Raw genomic sequence first — 16,289 nt, 5'->3', positions numbered from 1 at the left:
ACAACTTTGATTACTGCTTGAGGAAAGCTTAAGTAAAAAGATTAAACATTTATTCAAGTGATAAACACTTAGAAAAAAGGTGGTACATACACATGGCTTGCTTGAATTTTCTGAATTCTGAAGGAGTAAACCAGCCAGACATGCAGCTTCTCATTTACTGGTTTTACAGCCTTGACCACCTCACTCCAGCTGTTCAAGACTTGCCTCTTTCAAACAGGGTTACCCATGTACCTCATTAGGTTTTAAGAATTAATTAAATGAATATTCTGACAACACCCAGCTAAGTAAATTTTATCCTAACCCATACAAAAGTTGCAAGGGTCAGGGAGCTAAGCTCATCTCATAGTTCTTACTGTTCCCTGAAGCCCTTCTTCCTCATCTTTAAGCCTCACCCACAGGACTGGGATCAAATATTGCCTCCAAAGTCCCTCCATACTAAAGATGCCCTCCCCTCCAGACGCTTTCATGTGTATTTCCGATATTTCAATGTAGATAACATCACAGAACTACGTCAAATACATCAAATGTATCAAAATTACTTAGAAGCATTTTTGCCATGACATCAAAACAGTAAGTCACCACCTCCTAGTCTCTTCCAATACCTACCCACTTTGTACACAGAAACCACCATGAAGTTATAAACTGCTCAACTAGTTTAACAGTGAAGGGATGTAATGGATAGATGCTATCTTATTGCTCCCTGTGGAATCACCCAGTTCTAATTCCACTAACACACGTCCACATCAAAAAAGATGAACACACAAACCACTGACAATTTTTTTAGGGAAAGAAATACAAAACACGCTTCTAGTTAAACAATGATTTTATTGCTTGAGTAAAACAGACAAATTTATGCAACCAGGGCAGAGGCTGTGGACGACTCGCTGAAAAGGAAAAAAAAAGGGGGCATGAGAAGAGCTAGATTAATAAAAGTCCTCCATATTCATTCCAAGAATCTCCAAAAACTAAGAGAACTATTTCCTAACAGCTAAAATAAACCCCAAATATATAAATGCACCAAACAGCTCAGTTCCTGAATCAGTTCATTATTATGATCAAGCATAATATGAAGCTGATCGCTTAGACATCCAAAGAAGAACTGGCCAACATAAGGAAAAACCTTTCTGGTAGAAACTCCGAAAGTCTGGAAATTAGTCATTATAGTGAGCAATCTATGCAAAAATTAAGACAACATAAGCACCTGGGAGCAGAGTAAGAACTGAAACTTTACCCACAATCTAAAAGCGATTCAAAGGGCTTGCTTGTGTTCTAAACCAGTGGTCTACAGAATTATGGCCCTTTGTCTTTGTAAATAAAGTTTCAATGGAACACAGCCATGTCCACCTGTTTATGTATTGTCTATGACTGGTTTCTTGCTATAATCAGAGTTGAAAGAGTAGTTGACCATAGAGCCACAGTCTAAAACATTTACTGTCAGGCCTTTTACTTCTTGTTAACAAAAGGGATCAATACTTACTATTTCCAATTGGGGGGGAGGACTCGTTTGGTCTTGTAATATCGAGCCAACCGGTGAATACGGCTCTCAATCAGAATCAGACGGAATTTAGCATCTTTATCCTAAAAATAAAAATTGACAGAATTCAGGAAAACCATTCATAACCAAACATTATTTTAACAGTAGAATGTATAGACACCACGTACTTTAATGAGAAGTTACCCAGTGTCCCTTAACAGAACCACAGGCTAGGGTTCATGTGGCTAGATTAAGTCCTTAAAGGAATTTCGGGAGCCAAAGCTCCCCCTGCAAATCTCTTCGGTGGAACTTCCTTTTCAAAGCAAACAGTGTGACTTGTTTGTGCCCTAAGCCACCTTGGATAATTCAAATCACATGCATTATATTTTACTGAAATGAATTAGTACAAGTAGTCCTCTTCTCTTACCTTTCTGTTTCTCTCGAGATGCTTTCGAACAGCAACAGCTTTCTTAATTAAATGATAGAGATCCTCAGGAAGATCAGGAGCAAGTCCTTTGGACTTAAGAATTCTCAAGATTTTATTGCCTGTCACAAAACGTACTTGTGCAACACCATGTGAGTCCCTCAGGATCACACCTGAAAAGGGAATAATATAAATTCCCATACCAAATGTACAAATTGGAGCATGTGATGTCAAGGCTCTGAGATCAAGTCACTTTCCAAGTTTCCCATCTGTAAAACAAGGCTTACTTTTATACATCATAAACCAACGTTAGACTGTGTGCAAAGCTCACTCAGACAGCCAAGGAAGGTTTACCCAACACTAAGGAAAACCCTTCTGGTGGAAACTGCGAATGCTGTAAGACCATCATCATAGTGAGCTGTTGGATTACAGGCCACCAAAGGAATCAAGGAGATTCTTCAAAACAGCACCATCTGACTACTTGAGAGTCTATTATATTATGTATCTCCTATTGTGTGCAATACCTCCACTAGTCTGTAAACTCCAGAAGACTAAGTTGCCCTTTTTTTGATTACTTTATTCTCAGGATCCAGAATCACACAGCAGGCAGACATTCACTGAATGAAGCCATTTGCACAAAGTCACACGCAGCTGAGGTTCAAACCGCATCTAACTGTGAGAAAGTGATGAGCACTCTGAGTAGCCAATCCCAACGCCTCCATGAACACCTGTGTGATTTGGGACGTGTTATACAGCTGCAATGTGCCTCAGTTTCCTCAACTTAAGATAAAGAAAACTAGTAGTATTTATTTGAAAGTATGGCTGTCAGAATTAAACAACGTCAGCATATGTAAAGTGCTTAGAACCATGCACCTAAGAGAGTGCCTAGCCCAAAGAAAATACTCATTAAACTATGCAGCACATTTTACTCATTTACCGTCTTCCAAGTAAGAACCTGAGAGTTCAGCGAATGAAGACTAGGCCTCGGTCACCATCAACAGTAAAGCAAGGAAAACGAGCAAAAGATTTTCAAGCCACGTGTGAGACATTTACCCCCAGAGTTTTTTTCAGCAGGTTACACGAGGGCAAGCGGAAGGGGCCGCATTAAACGAAAACACTCACCTATTTGCGAGGGAGTCAGGCCCTTCTTGGCCAGTTTGTAGATCTGCTCCTTCACGTCGTCAGACGTCAGCTTCAGCCACTGTTTATGGAAAAGCAAGCAGCTTTAAAACGAAAAACCAGGGATGGAACCGAAACACAGCGGTCCCCTCCACCTTCAAAACCGCGCTCCTCATGCACACGTGGTCCCCATCCCCGCGCCGCTTCCCCCAAGCAACGAATGGCACCCCCTCCTGGCCTTTCCCCGGTCCCCGCGCGCTACTTACGGTGGGGACGCTGCGGCGGTAGGGCAGAGCCGACTGGGACAGGCCCTTCCTGGGGAGAGAAGCAGTCTGGGGGTGAGGAGGAGATCCCTGCCACAGCAGCCCAGAACCTAACCCCCTCGACCCGCTGCCCACACTCCCTCTTTCCCCCCCATCCCCGGGTCCAGCCCTGCAACCCGTTCACAAACCCGAGCTCACCCGGGAGCATGCATACGACCCATGATGGCGGCGGTGTGGTAGCGAAAAGGAGTGAGAGGGCGGGAGCGCCGTAGGAAGCCACCCTGCACGCAGGAAGTGACCCCACACGTCCTCGCTTCCTCGCCGGCAGGAGGCGGAGCTTCCCTGCGTGTTTCCCGGCGACCGCGTGACTACATATCCCGAAATGCACTTCAACGTGGACTACACATCCCGGCATGCATCGGTGTTTGAGGCGGAGCTAGGCTAGAGAAGGGGAAAAACAGTCCGCCTCTAGCCTGGGCAGTGGGCTCGTTGGAAGTGCTGCTTGCGCCGAGGTTGTTCAGGTTAGGTTGCCGGACTGGGAGTGCGAATGGAACAGATACGGCTGCAGAGGTTGGTAGACGTGGTCCCCGCCCTTAAAGAAGGCCGTTATCTGCGCCCCCGCCGCCAAGCGAACTTGGGCGTCAGAAATTCAGCCCTACACAATTGTTCATCCACTCACCAGTGCCAGGCCTTGCCTTGGCTCTGGATACCTCAAAGTCTGTTCCTGCCCTTAAAACATTCACATGGGGGAATTCCCTGGTGGTCCAGTGGTTAGGACGCCGCCCCCTCACTGCCAAGGGCCTGGGTTTGGTACCTGGTCGTGGAGCTAAGATCTCACAAGCTGCGCCGCGGAGCCAGAGAAATACATACATACAAAAAATTCGCAGGTACAATACCACGGCGATAAGTGCTACATTGGAAGTAATGGTAGTGGCTGCCGCCTAGCCAACAGTAACATTTCTTATTTCTAATCCTAATCTTTCAGGGGAGGGGTCACTGACTACGAAGAAGTCAGATCCTGGCCTCTGTGTCATCTCAGCGAGGCCCTCCCTGAGGAAAACCATTCCCTTTAAAGTAGTTCTTTTCCCTCCCAACACAATATCCTATTGATTATCCTCATAACACATAGTCTCTGTCATTTTCCTTTATTTATTTATTTATTTTTAAAATCCCATACTCCTTCCCTCTGCCTTCGCTATTGGTAACCATGTTTGTTTTCTATGTTTGTGAGTCTTTCTGTTTTGTAAATAAGTTCATTTGTACTATTTTTTCGATTCCACATAAAAGTGATACCATGTAATATTTTTCTGTCTGACTTAGTATGATAATCTCTGGGTCCATCCATGTTGCTGAAATGGCATTATTTCGTTCTTTTTTATGGCTAACATTCGATTGCATATATAGATATAAAAACATCTTTATCCATTCATCTGTTGATGGACACTTAGGTTGCTTCCATGTCTTGGCTATTGTAAATAGTGCCACTATGAACATTAGGGTGAATGTATCTTTTCAAATTAGAGCTTTTGTCTTTTCCGGATATATGCCCAGGAGTGGGATTGCTGATCATATGGTAACTCTATTTTTAATTTTTTAAGGAACCTCCATCCTGTTTTCCATAGTGGCTGCACCAGTTTACATTCCTATCAACAGTGTGGGAGGAATCCCTTTTCTCCGCACCCTCTCCAGCATGTATTATTTGTAGACTTTTTGATGATGGCTATTCTAACCGATGTGAAGTGATACTTAATAGTTTTAATATGCATTTCTCTAATAATTAGTGGTGTTGAGCATCTTTTCATGTGCCTGTTGGCCATCTGTATGTCTTCTTTGGAGAAATGTCTGTTTAGGTCTTCTGCCCATTTTTTCATTGGACTGTTTGTTTTCGTTAGAGTTGTATGAGCTCTTTGTATATTTTGGAAATTAAGCCTATGTCGGCTGCATCATTTGCAAATATTTTCTCCCATAGGTTGTCTTTTCATTTGGTTTATGGTTTCCTTTGCTATGCAAAAGCTTATGTTTGATAGGTCCCATTTGTTTATTTCTATTGCCTTGGGAGACTGACCTAAGAAAACATTGCTATGATTTATGTCAGAGAATGTTTTGCCTATGTTCTCTTCTAGGAGTTTTATGGTGTCATGTCTGATATGTAAGTCTTTAAGCCATTTTGAGTTTATTTTTGTGTACGGTGTGAGGGTGTATTCTAACTTCATTGATTTACATGCAGCTGTCCAGCTTTCCCAACACCACTTGCTGAAGAGACTTTTCTCCATTGTATATTCTTCCCTCCTTTGTTGAAGATTAATTGACTGTAGATGTGTGGGTTTATTTCTGGGCTCTCTGTTCTGTTCCATTGATCTGTATGTTTGTTTTTGTGCTTTCATTTTTCCTTTCTAGTTGCTTGTTTGGTTGTCTGCCTCCAATAAATTTGAACTCTTAGATTGTTCATTGCTTTCACCTCCAGCACCAAGAACAGTGCCTAACTAGGCAGTCAATAATATTTTGAAAGAATGAATCTAAAGAAGTAATTTTTTCCTCATGAAGATGTGTAGACTACAAACTTTATTTCAGGAGGCATAGTGGGAAGAGTAAGATTTGGCAATCTAGACCTGGATTACCGTACATCTGTGTGTGATTTGGATCAAATCACTTTCTTAGTTACACGTGAGGTTTTTGAGTCCTCAAGCATTGCCAGAATGATTTGCCCTCAGCCCCCTAACTTATCACACTTATGTCTTGTAGTAGAATGATTTGAAGGATATCTGTGATATAACCAATACTAATGCTGGATTGTTTTGAGAATACCACTCTGGTTTAAAAAAAATCATTTTAAAAAATCAGTTGTTAAAAAGACCACACAACTTTTCTAATAAGGATATAGGAATGTTGACTCAAATATTTATTCATGGTATAGGAATTATAACTATTATTTCAGGGTTTTTTGTTTTAGTCACGTTTAAGCCCTCCACTAGTTTTCAATTCACTTTATTTGGCCATGTTTGTATATTCAGTAATAATAAAGATAAAATATGATGTGTGTAAATTTTAATCAAATGATATTTACCTTCTATTGCCTTTAAATGTGGCATGCTTTTTGGATAACTTTTTGTTAATTAAAACCTTCTGGGGGCTTCCCTGGTGGTGCAGTGGTTGAGAATCTGCCTGCCAATGCAGGGGACACGGGTTCGAGCCCTGGTCTGGGAAGATCCCACATGCCGTGGAGCAACTAGGCCCATCAGCCTGCGCGTCTGGAGCCTGTGCTCTGCAACAAGAGAGGCTGCGATAGTGAGAGGCCTGCGCACCGCGATGAAGAGTGGCCCCCGCTTGCCGCAACTAGAGAAAGCCCTTGCACAGAAACGAAGACCCAACACAGCCAAATAAATAAATAAATAAATAAATAAATAAATAAATAATTTTAAAAGATAAAAAAAAACCTTCTGATTTTTTAAAGACAAAAAAGCGGAAATTATAATTTCACTATCTAAAAAAATAGTCAGTGTTAACACATTCATTAACGCAGAGGTTCCATGATCAAATGGTTTCTAAAAATTGATTGTATGAGCTTCTAAACATTTTATTGAGGTAAAATTCACATACCATAAAATCCACTATAGTAACCATTTTAAAGTGTATAATCCAGTGCCTTTTAGCACATTTACAGTGTTGTGCAACCATCACCACTAATTCCAGGAATTTTCATTAAATAGCTTTCTGGGCTTCCCTGGTGGCACAGTGGTTAAGAATCCGCCTGCCAATGCAGGGGACGCGAGTTCGAGCCCTGGTCCAGAAAGATCCCACATGCCGCAGAGCAACTAAGCCTGTGCACCACAACTACTGAGCCTGCACTCTAGAGCCCGCGTGCTACAACTACTGAAGCCCACGCACCTAGAGCCTGTGCTCCGCAACAAGAGAAGCCACCGCAATGAGAAGCCCATGCACTGCAACGAAGAGTAGCCCCCCGCTCGCTGCAACCAGAGAAGAGCCCGCGCACAGCAACGAAGACCCAACACAGCCAAAAAAAATAAAAAATAAATTTTTAAAAAGCTTTCTATTCTAGACAAATACCATATGATATCACTTATATGTGGAATCTAAAATATGACACAAATTAACCTATCTATGAAACAGAATCAGGGACACAGAGAATAGACTGGTGGTTGCCAAGGGGTAGGATAGGAGTGGGAGTTTGGGGTTAACAGATGCAAACTGGTATATATAGAATGGATAAACAACAAGGTCCTACTGTATAGCACAGGGAACTATAGTCAATATCCTGTGATAAACTATAATGGAAAAGAATATGAAAAATATATATATGTATATGTATAACTGAGTCACTTTGCTGTACAGCAATAATTAACAGAACATTGTAATTCAACGATACTTAAATAAAAAATAAATCTAAAAAAAAGCTTTCTGTTCTTTAAGCAATCACTCTTCAGTATCCCGTCCCCCACAGTCCCTGGCAACCACTAATCTTTCTGTCTCCTTGGATTTGCCTATTCTGGACTTTTCATATAAATTAAATCATACAATATGTGGCCTTTCATATGTGGTTTCTTCCATTAGCATGTTTTCAAGGTTCATCCATGTTGTAGTATGTATCAATGCTCCGTATCTTTTAATGGCTGAATAATATTTCATCGTAGGGATATACCACATTTTGTTTTATCCATTCATCAGTTGATGGACATTTGGCTTGTTTCTACTTTTTGACCATTATGAATAATGCTGCTATGAACATTTGTGCACAAGTATCTGAGTACGTGTTTTCAGGTCTCTTGGAGATTACATACCATATGAATTGCTGGGTCATAGGGGTAACTATGTTTGTTTGTATGTATGTATGTATTTATTTTTGGCTGCGTTGGGTCTTCATTGCTGCATGCGGGCTTTCTCTAGTTGCAGCGAGTGGGGGCTACTGTTCCTTGCAGTGCGTAGGCTTCTCATTGCGGTGGCTTCTCTTGTTGCAGAGCATGGGCTCTAGGTACGCGGGCTTCAGTAATTGTGGCACGTGGGCTCCAGTAGTTGTGGCTCACAGGCTCTAGAGCACAGGCTCAGTAGTTGTGGGCATGGGCTTAGTTGCTCCGCGGCATGTGGGATCTTCCCAGACCAGGGCTCGAACCCATGTCCCCTGCATTGGCAGGCAGATTCTTAACCACTGCACCACCAGGGAAGCTCTCTATGTTTAACTTTTTGAGAACTGCCAGTGTTTTCCACAGCAGCTGGCACCATTTTACATTCCTACCAGCAGTGTATGAGGGCACAAATTTCTCCACATCCTCACAAACACTTTTTTTTTTAAATTAATTAATTAATTTATTTATGGCTGTGTTGGGTCTTTGCTTCTGTGCGAGGGCTTTCTCTACTTGTGGCAAGCGGGGGCCACTCTTCATCGCTGTGCGTGGGCCTCTCACTGTCACAGCCTCTCTTGTTGCGGAGCACAGGCTCCAGACACGCAGGCTCAGTAGTTGTGGCCCACGGGCCCAGTTGCTCCGCGGCATGTGGGATCCTCCCAGACCAGGGCTCAAACCCGTGTCCCCCGCATTGGCAGGCGGACTCTCAACCACTGCACCACCAGGGAAGCCCACAAACACTTTTTAAAATTCTAGCCATCCTAGTGGGTGTGAATTGGTATCTCAATGTAGTTTTGTATTTCCCTAATGACTGAGATATTGAGCATCTTTTCATGTGATTGTCGGCCATTCTGGAGGAACGTCTGTTCAAAAGTCCTTTGCTCATTTAAAAATTGAGTTTGCTTTCTCTTGAAATTTAAGAGTGCTTTATGTATTCCAGATACCAGGTCCTTATCAGGTATATGTGAATATTCTCTCCCATTCTGTGAGTTGTCTTTTTACTTTATTAATAGTGTCCTTGATGAACAGTTTTTAATTTTGATGAAAACCAATCTATTTTTCTTTTGTTGCTTGTGCTTTTTGTGACATACTTAAGAAACCCTGTCTAATTCTAGGTTACAAAGATGTACACCTATGTTTTCTTCTAAGAGTTTTATAATTTGTTTAGGTCTTTGATCCACATTGAATTAATTTTTGTATATGTTGTAAGAGTCCTACTTCACTTTTTTGCATGTGGTTATCTAATTGTCTCAGCCCCATTTATTGAAAAAGAACTATTCTTTCCACATTGATCCTGGCAGTCTTGTGTCTTTTCTGGATCATGATTCAAATAAACAAAAAAAACCCCAAACAGAAGTGGAAAATACAATAACCCAAATTAAAAACTCAATGAATGGGTTAAACAGTTGAAGAGAGAAGTAGTGAATTGGAAAAGAAGTCATAATAAATTATTCAGAACTGAAGAAAGTTACTGATCCATAGATTTAAGAATCCTAAATAGAAAAAAATAAAGATATCTACACCTAGGCACATCCTCATTAATATAGATCAGACAAGATTAGCCCTAAGGTAATAATTGTTGAAGGTGTATGACAGGATTCATTCATGGAGTTCATTATACTGTTGTCTAACTTTGTCTAAAATTTGCGTGATAAAGTGTTTCAAAACAGTAAGGGTAAAATAAAGTTGTTTTGTTTCTGACACAAACTGAGTTTATCAACCAAAGAAACTGGCTCTAATTAAGTTATTGCTCTTTCATGGTCTCTGGCCCTTTTACATGTTATCGCTAGGATCAGAGAACCACAACCTCACTGGTATCATTCCAGGATGGAGGTATGGTATTAAGAATCTACATTCTCTGTTCTGAAGATAGTATAGTAATAGCCATGTTATAGACATACTTAATATTTAAGTAAATTACCAAAGGCCAGGGACCATACTCACAGAAGCGTTTCACTTCTATGAAATGGTGATGGGGCTCTAACAAAGTGGCAATCCAGACCTTCCAAGAACCCCACTTAGAAGTCAGACACTCTATTTGGACATTTTTAGGGGCAGATCACAGGCCAGTTCTGAAATTCAGGATTATCTGAATCTAATAAACTCCTGGGTTGGATGCAAAGAACAGCAACAGTGAGCTCATATCAAAGTTTGGAACCAAAAATGTTAATATGCGGATGAGGAAAGAAATCACCACTTCCCTGGTGGTCCAGTGGTTAAGACTTTGCCTTCCAATGCAGGGGGTGCGGGTTTGATCCCTGGTCAGGGAGCCAAGATCCCACATGCCTCGTGGCCAAAAAACCAAAACATAAAACAGAAGCAGTAATGTAGCAAATTCCATAAAGACTTTAAAAATGGTCCACATCAAAAAAAATCTTAAAAAAAAAAAAAAGAAATGATAGCAGAGTTCCTTTGTTCCAGAAATATTTTAATACAATTGTAGTACAGTTATGAAGTCACATTCAATCCACTGAATATATTCAAGGTATTAATAAAAATATTATACATCTTTATTAACTACCTTAACATAATTAAAGTATTTGGTTCTTATAGATGAGACTAACTGCCATATTTATTCATATTTGCATTGCTAGTCAAACAGCATATAAGTAAATCCATGGATTATGGTAGTAGGGCTTGATTCCTTTTTGATCTGAAGTCTAAGTATCAAATTTAATGTTTTCTTTTCTAAATGCCACATGAATCCTAGAAAGAACAGTCAACCAATTTAAGGCAAGATATTGAAACTTTTACACAACATTAATTTGAAAAGATAAAAGAATACTTTATCAAAGATCATACATGCCTTAACATTTAGATACCTACAGATTCTTATAAAGGCAGTAATAAAAACATCAGTGCAAGTTCTACATTGGGTTCCTCAGTAGAGAAAATAAAAGGTTCTTTGAGTAAACCATTATTTTCAAATCGCGAAACACTGCAAGGGGAAAAAATTCTTTTGGTGTACGACTTAAGCATAACTTTTTATTCAGTAAAGATAGGTATAAAACACTGTGATTATACATAAAAATTAGTGTCTTAGCTAGTTTGTTTAAACTTTTGTTTCGGATTTACTTTAATGCAAGCTTTAAAAAAATGTTTAAAAAAACATTTAAAAATTTATTGATAGTAAGTAGTGCAAAGAGGCGCCTCTGTCATTTTTTGTTTGTTTGTTTTTGGTAAGGGCTGATGATTAGCGTTCACAAAGAAATAACTTATATTTAAAATATATTTAATGTATGTGTGTTTTTTTAATGACCAAAGAAGGCACATAATGAGTTAAATTAAGAGAAAGATTACCACTTGTTTTGAACTCTGGTTAACTATACAGAGTGTGTAATATACATTTTTGGATAAAAAATCCATATTTCTTGTAATTGAAAAGTGACATCACATTTTCTAGCTCTACTATTTGTATAAAAGACACTGCTATAACAGATTGCAAACAGGCAGTATACACTGAGTCCAAGTAACAGTGACCTTTTACCAAGACAGTACTTTTTTTTCTTTTTTTTTTTTTTTTACAGTGATTAAGTGACAATTCATGGAATGGAATTAGGTCTTAAAAACAAGTGAAAATATCTAGTACTTCTTCACATTTGCAAAGCTACTTACACACTTTAAGGAAATGTTAACTGTATGTGGAAAAAGCAAATAAACAGTGGTGTTTTGATCTGCCTTTTAATTAACTTATTAAATAGACAACACATTTTAATATAAAAAAAAGACATTCATATATCATACGGGGTTTCCTACAAGTGGACCATTAGTGTTAGGCACCAAAAATTTCAAGTTTTTTTTTTAACCTGTCCCACTGATACATTCTCAACTCTTCTTTGTCTGCTCTGCAGGTATCACCATTTACATTAAACATTTGCACAGTTTATAAAAATTCTGTTCTGGGCAACTGAATCGGAGATTGTCCTTCCTTTCTTGGTATTTTTCATTCAATGTTTTGTGAGTTATCTCACAGCAACTAGATTGCTACAGTCTCTTACCACTTAAGAGTGAATTCCTATTCTAGCCATGAGAATTAATATTATATATACCTATTTATCCAAACTAAACACAAAATTATGTGTGAAGTTGAATAACTAATAAAAGTGAACCCTGTTCTTAATGGTTACTATAGAATGATTTCAATCGTGTCCTCCCTTATGATTCTAAATCTCATTATATTAAGGAAAGTAATTCATGCGAATGTAAAATGTTTACAAAGGTAAGTAAGACAGTGTACGAGACAAACTGTGCCATAAAGGTCTACATTAAAATTTACTCTGTACCCTAGAGTTCTTGTCCTGGGCCTCTTGTGAAGAGTCTGCCCTACTCGTGGAGTTCTTCTACCGAACAGGAATGGACACTTGAGGGAATATTTTCTCTCGTTTAATGAGGGAGTGGAGTATAGATATATGGAGGTAAAATTACCAAACTTCATTTCACCCTCCTGGGAATAAATGTAGGATTATAATGGAATGATGGAATATAGTGTACATCTACGTTGATGAATCTCATTCAGTTAGTGGGCAACGAAAACATAAAACAAATGGCTGATGTTTAAATAACTAATAAGTCACACATCTGAAGTACAGAAAATGATCTATCTGTGGGAAAAGCATTAGTAAATTTACATAATTTCTTGTCTTTAGTAAAAAGGGAGTGAAAACTACTTACTATTAAGTCAGGAAAAAACTCAGAACGAAGTGCCAGAGAAGCATATGAAGTTAAGGCACCATTATTTACAACTTCGGTGATTGGCACTTATTCTGAAAAAGGTTTTAAAGACATGAATAATAAAAAGCAATGTTATTTTCCCCTACTTCTATAAACTACGTAGTAGTTCTTAACATAACTATTTATTATTTGTGCTTTGCTTTTCAGCCCTGTGAATAGCAGCTGCATTTTATGGTAACATCCTGCACCTTTCCTCTCCTTTGGTGTTTGTGAACATACACAGTGGTAAAGGCTGTAAAAGGTGCAAAACAGGAAAACAAACATGCTATGTCTGTGTAAGAAACAATGCAAAATAGATGGTTGAACTGACAATACTATCAGACCACACTAAAGCTATTACTCTGAATTACTCAAGAAAGGATTAACTCCTTCACCAACTCAAAGTCTTTTTCAGGACTTATTATATATTAAGTTTAGGATTTACAGCATTCTATACAATGACTTTAAAACAGCAATGGAGTCAACAAATTCATAAAAGTTAAGTAACTGTTGGTCCAACAGATGTGTTGAAATGCAGCAAGTACATTTACTTTATAATTTCTGTCCAGTATAAAAATATTATACAAAGTTCACGTGTGTCTGCACATGTTTATAACTATTCTTGCTTCCAAAGCTCAGAAATTCACTAGCTTACAAATAGGTTGCTGCAGTCAGCTGATACCACTTAACTGTCTCTTTGCTCAAGTTGAAATCTTTCAAAGGCAGGGTTATTCCACCCAAGAAAAAATTCTCCCGCAGAGATTCTGCACTGAGTACACTTAGCTGAAGTTCTCTCTGTCTTAGGGTTTCTTTGCTATATCCACTGTACACAAGCTATAGCAAAGGCAAAAAGAAACATCAGATTACAAATTATTTATTTGTCTGGTTTCTAGGATTATTTTACGTAAAAACATAAGTGAGATTATTAGTCAAAGAGTGACTACAACTAATGACATTGATTATGACATATCTGGTAGAATATGTCTCATACTTTAGATGCACATTTTGTATTTCAGGAGTCTTGGATTGTATTATCATTCCTCTGAGTGTCTGACAGGAATGCACAAAGCAGAAAATTATTATTAGCTAAAAACTAAAAACATGGTTTTTCTGAAATGGAGGTATGGGGAAGGGAAATTACATGGCAACCTGCCTTAAGATAATTTAATAGATCACCTTTAAAAGAGAAATGGAAGGAAGAGAATGGAAGAAAAAGAGAGTAGAAGGAAGCAAGTTGGGATAGTGTAATTGTAACTATTTTACAGAAAGTGAGGGATTAAAATTTCCTTTTGTTGTCTTTATTCTGTTGGATTTTATATACCATGAAGTGATAATTTCTGATTATCCATAATTCAGTGCAAAATCACCAACTACAAATGTAGTTTATAGCAAATCTGGAGTGTTGTAAGGTTATTCTCTTTCAAACACCGCATGCAACACATTTTTTTTCTTTTCAAGAAAGCCTCACCATAACTTCTGAGCAACATCTCCTTAATCTAGTTCTCACTGTTTGACTAAAAGAACTAAAAAAATGACCACATTTCAGTTTCTTGAAAGTATAACACTAGAAGAAAAGCCAATACTACTTTTTGAGAATAATACCAATTGGTCATCTCCAAACATTTTATATGCTTTTAAAAAGGGCTGAAAGGGTATTCTGTGGTTTTAATAAATTTATAACCTTGATGAAACTTCAGAATTATTTGCTTCCAAATCTCTATCCAGACATTTTTGTGTGGATATAATGTTAATGTACACAAATAATGTGGTTATTATCCCAAACCAGTAGTTGACTAAGGGTTAGCGCATTTTAATAGATTAGTAAATTCATAAGCTGACCATGAGGGGCTCAGCAAAGTCACAGTTCTGCTCCCCACTGTCCAGCTGATGTTTCGCTTACTGCTTTCAGTTCAGGTCACTCTATTTTACGAGGGCTGTTGACAGACTAAGACAAATTAGAAGGAGGATGATTTTGAAACTACCTCCTATCAAACCGAGGTAAAGGTCCTGAAGATGTTTCAACAGAATAAAGAGGAAGGGCATTTGAACTTCAGTTATCTCAAGGGCTGCCATGTAGAAGGAAGAACAGAGCATTTCTGTGTGGTTCCAAGAGGTACAACTGAGACATACAGGTGCAAACTAGAGGGAGTGAAGATTTCAGCTCAGTAAAGAAAATGATCTAAGAGTTGGAGATGCCCAAAGCAAACTGGATGGCCTGGAAGTATTCAGCACAGATTAGACATCCACTTTTTGAAAGGGTTGAAGCACTAGAAGGGTAGTTGAATAATGGCCCCTAAGATCTTTTTAAAGCCTAAGGATCTGTGATCAAAGGTTCAATTCTGCATCATTTTGTTAAATACCATTGGACTGCTAGTGGTTTGCCTTACTAGTACAATAAATAGTTCAGCTACTGATAGCTAAAAAATTTTAAGTGTTTAAAATTAAAAATCTCAAAACAACAAATCTAGGAAATTTTTAGAAATGATTTTAACTTACCATTTCATTGAATGTCGGATTCCTAGTTTTTCGTGAAATTCTGGTTTTACGTTTGGATGTTTTGTGGGTATCTGGAAGTAGGTAAGTCTTGACATATGGATTTGGGTCAGCCCCATCTTCAGTAACCTATAAAGAAAAGCATTCCCTTAACAGTAATGTTTCCTACCAAGGTATAGGTTTCCTCTACAATCATCATTATTTGTAATCACTCACAAGATCTTTGATGTGCATCACCATGATGAAAAGAGTGCCATTTCGGTAAGAGACAGATAATTTCACTGCTCCTCCTATTTGGCCTGGAGTAGGACTGAAGGAACCTGCATCTGAAAATATAAATATGTTCATCTTTATTTTATGTTGCTTGCAGTGGTTCAAGCTGCAACAAAAGTTTTTGCTCTAATTCCAGGACCATCACATGTTGGAGAAAAAAAGGTAAGAACCTGGTAGGCCATTGATACACACTTCTTTAGTAATCACACACCATTAGGAAAATTATGTTTATCCAGAAATCGACTGGCTTAGAAAGAATAACCTCCTCTCATTCTCACTGTTTACAGATAGTAACCCCACTGTCACTCTACCACATCCATCGAGAAGTTACAGACTTGCAGGTCATGGGAAGTCATGAATTATCAATAAAGAGAAAAATATTCTCACCGGCAGACCTAGCTACTCCTTCAGCTTTCTCATCACGAAGTAAAGGGTGGAAAAAGGTACAAACAAGATCACACTAAGGTAGAAGAGGAAAAAAAAAGACTCATTAATTTAAATATTATGCAGCACAGAAAAAAGTATGTTATTATTTTTCAGTTAGGATAGTCACCTCTGCTACATCTGTTGAAGCACTCATCAAACTCTGTAAATAACTGTTTAACTCAATTTTTCTTTTGGCTGCTACATCTTTTATGTGTGTTCTCCCTAGAACCATCCTATTAGGAAAGCTACAA

At 38.6% G+C, this 16,289-nt stretch overlaps 2 protein-coding genes across 10 annotated transcripts in view; both read right to left on the bottom strand.

The window, feature by feature from the left end:
* Positions 1-805: 805 nt before the first annotated feature.
* RPS13 (ribosomal protein S13) lies at positions 806-3,710 on the bottom strand. Of its 2 annotated transcripts, none has more exons than XM_082341670.1 (6): positions 3,469-3,710; positions 3,284-3,332; positions 3,021-3,099; positions 1,902-2,071; positions 1,478-1,578; positions 806-884 (listed from the first exon to the last, which is right to left on the bottom strand). In XM_082341670.1, exons 1-6 carry the CDS (start codon positions 3,693-3,695, stop codon positions 851-853), a joined length of 660 nt encoding a protein of 219 aa, XP_082197796.1. In that variant the 5' UTR covers positions 3,696-3,710; the 3' UTR covers positions 806-850. The 2 variants fall into 2 exon arrangements, with proteins under 2 accessions (XP_082197796.1, XP_082197797.1); XM_082341671.1 differs by having other exon boundaries at positions 3,479-3,589.
* Positions 3,711-10,547: 6,837 nt separating this feature from the next.
* Positions 10,548-16,289, bottom strand: part of PIK3C2A (phosphatidylinositol-4-phosphate 3-kinase catalytic subunit type 2 alpha) — a 110,628-nt gene continuing 104,886 nt past the window's right edge. For 5 of the 8 annotated variants that reach the window (XM_082341374.1, XM_082341378.1, XM_082341373.1 and 2 more), the window contains 5 exons: positions 16,166-16,283; positions 16,000-16,072; positions 15,556-15,665; positions 15,343-15,468; positions 10,548-13,680 (listed from right to left, as the gene is read on the bottom strand). In XM_082341374.1, coding sequence (XP_082197500.1) covers positions 13,498-13,680; positions 15,343-15,468; positions 15,556-15,665; positions 16,000-16,072; positions 16,166-16,283 — 610 coding nt within the window. In that variant the 3' untranslated portion in view covers positions 10,548-13,497. The remainder of the gene's footprint in view (positions 13,681-15,342; positions 15,469-15,555; positions 15,666-15,999; positions 16,073-16,165; positions 16,284-16,289) is intronic. The other 3 variants (XR_014231388.1, XM_082341376.1, XM_082341377.1) reach the window with 3 other exon arrangements.

Source organism: Balaenoptera borealis, assembly GCF_965194805.1.
Source record: "Balaenoptera borealis genome assembly, chromosome: 11".
In the NCBI taxonomy this organism is placed as follows: domain Eukaryota; kingdom Metazoa; phylum Chordata; class Mammalia; order Artiodactyla; family Balaenopteridae; genus Balaenoptera; species Balaenoptera borealis.
The sequence above is the reverse complement of the archived record's forward strand: the minus strand, read 5'-3'. Positions and strand labels throughout refer to the sequence as shown.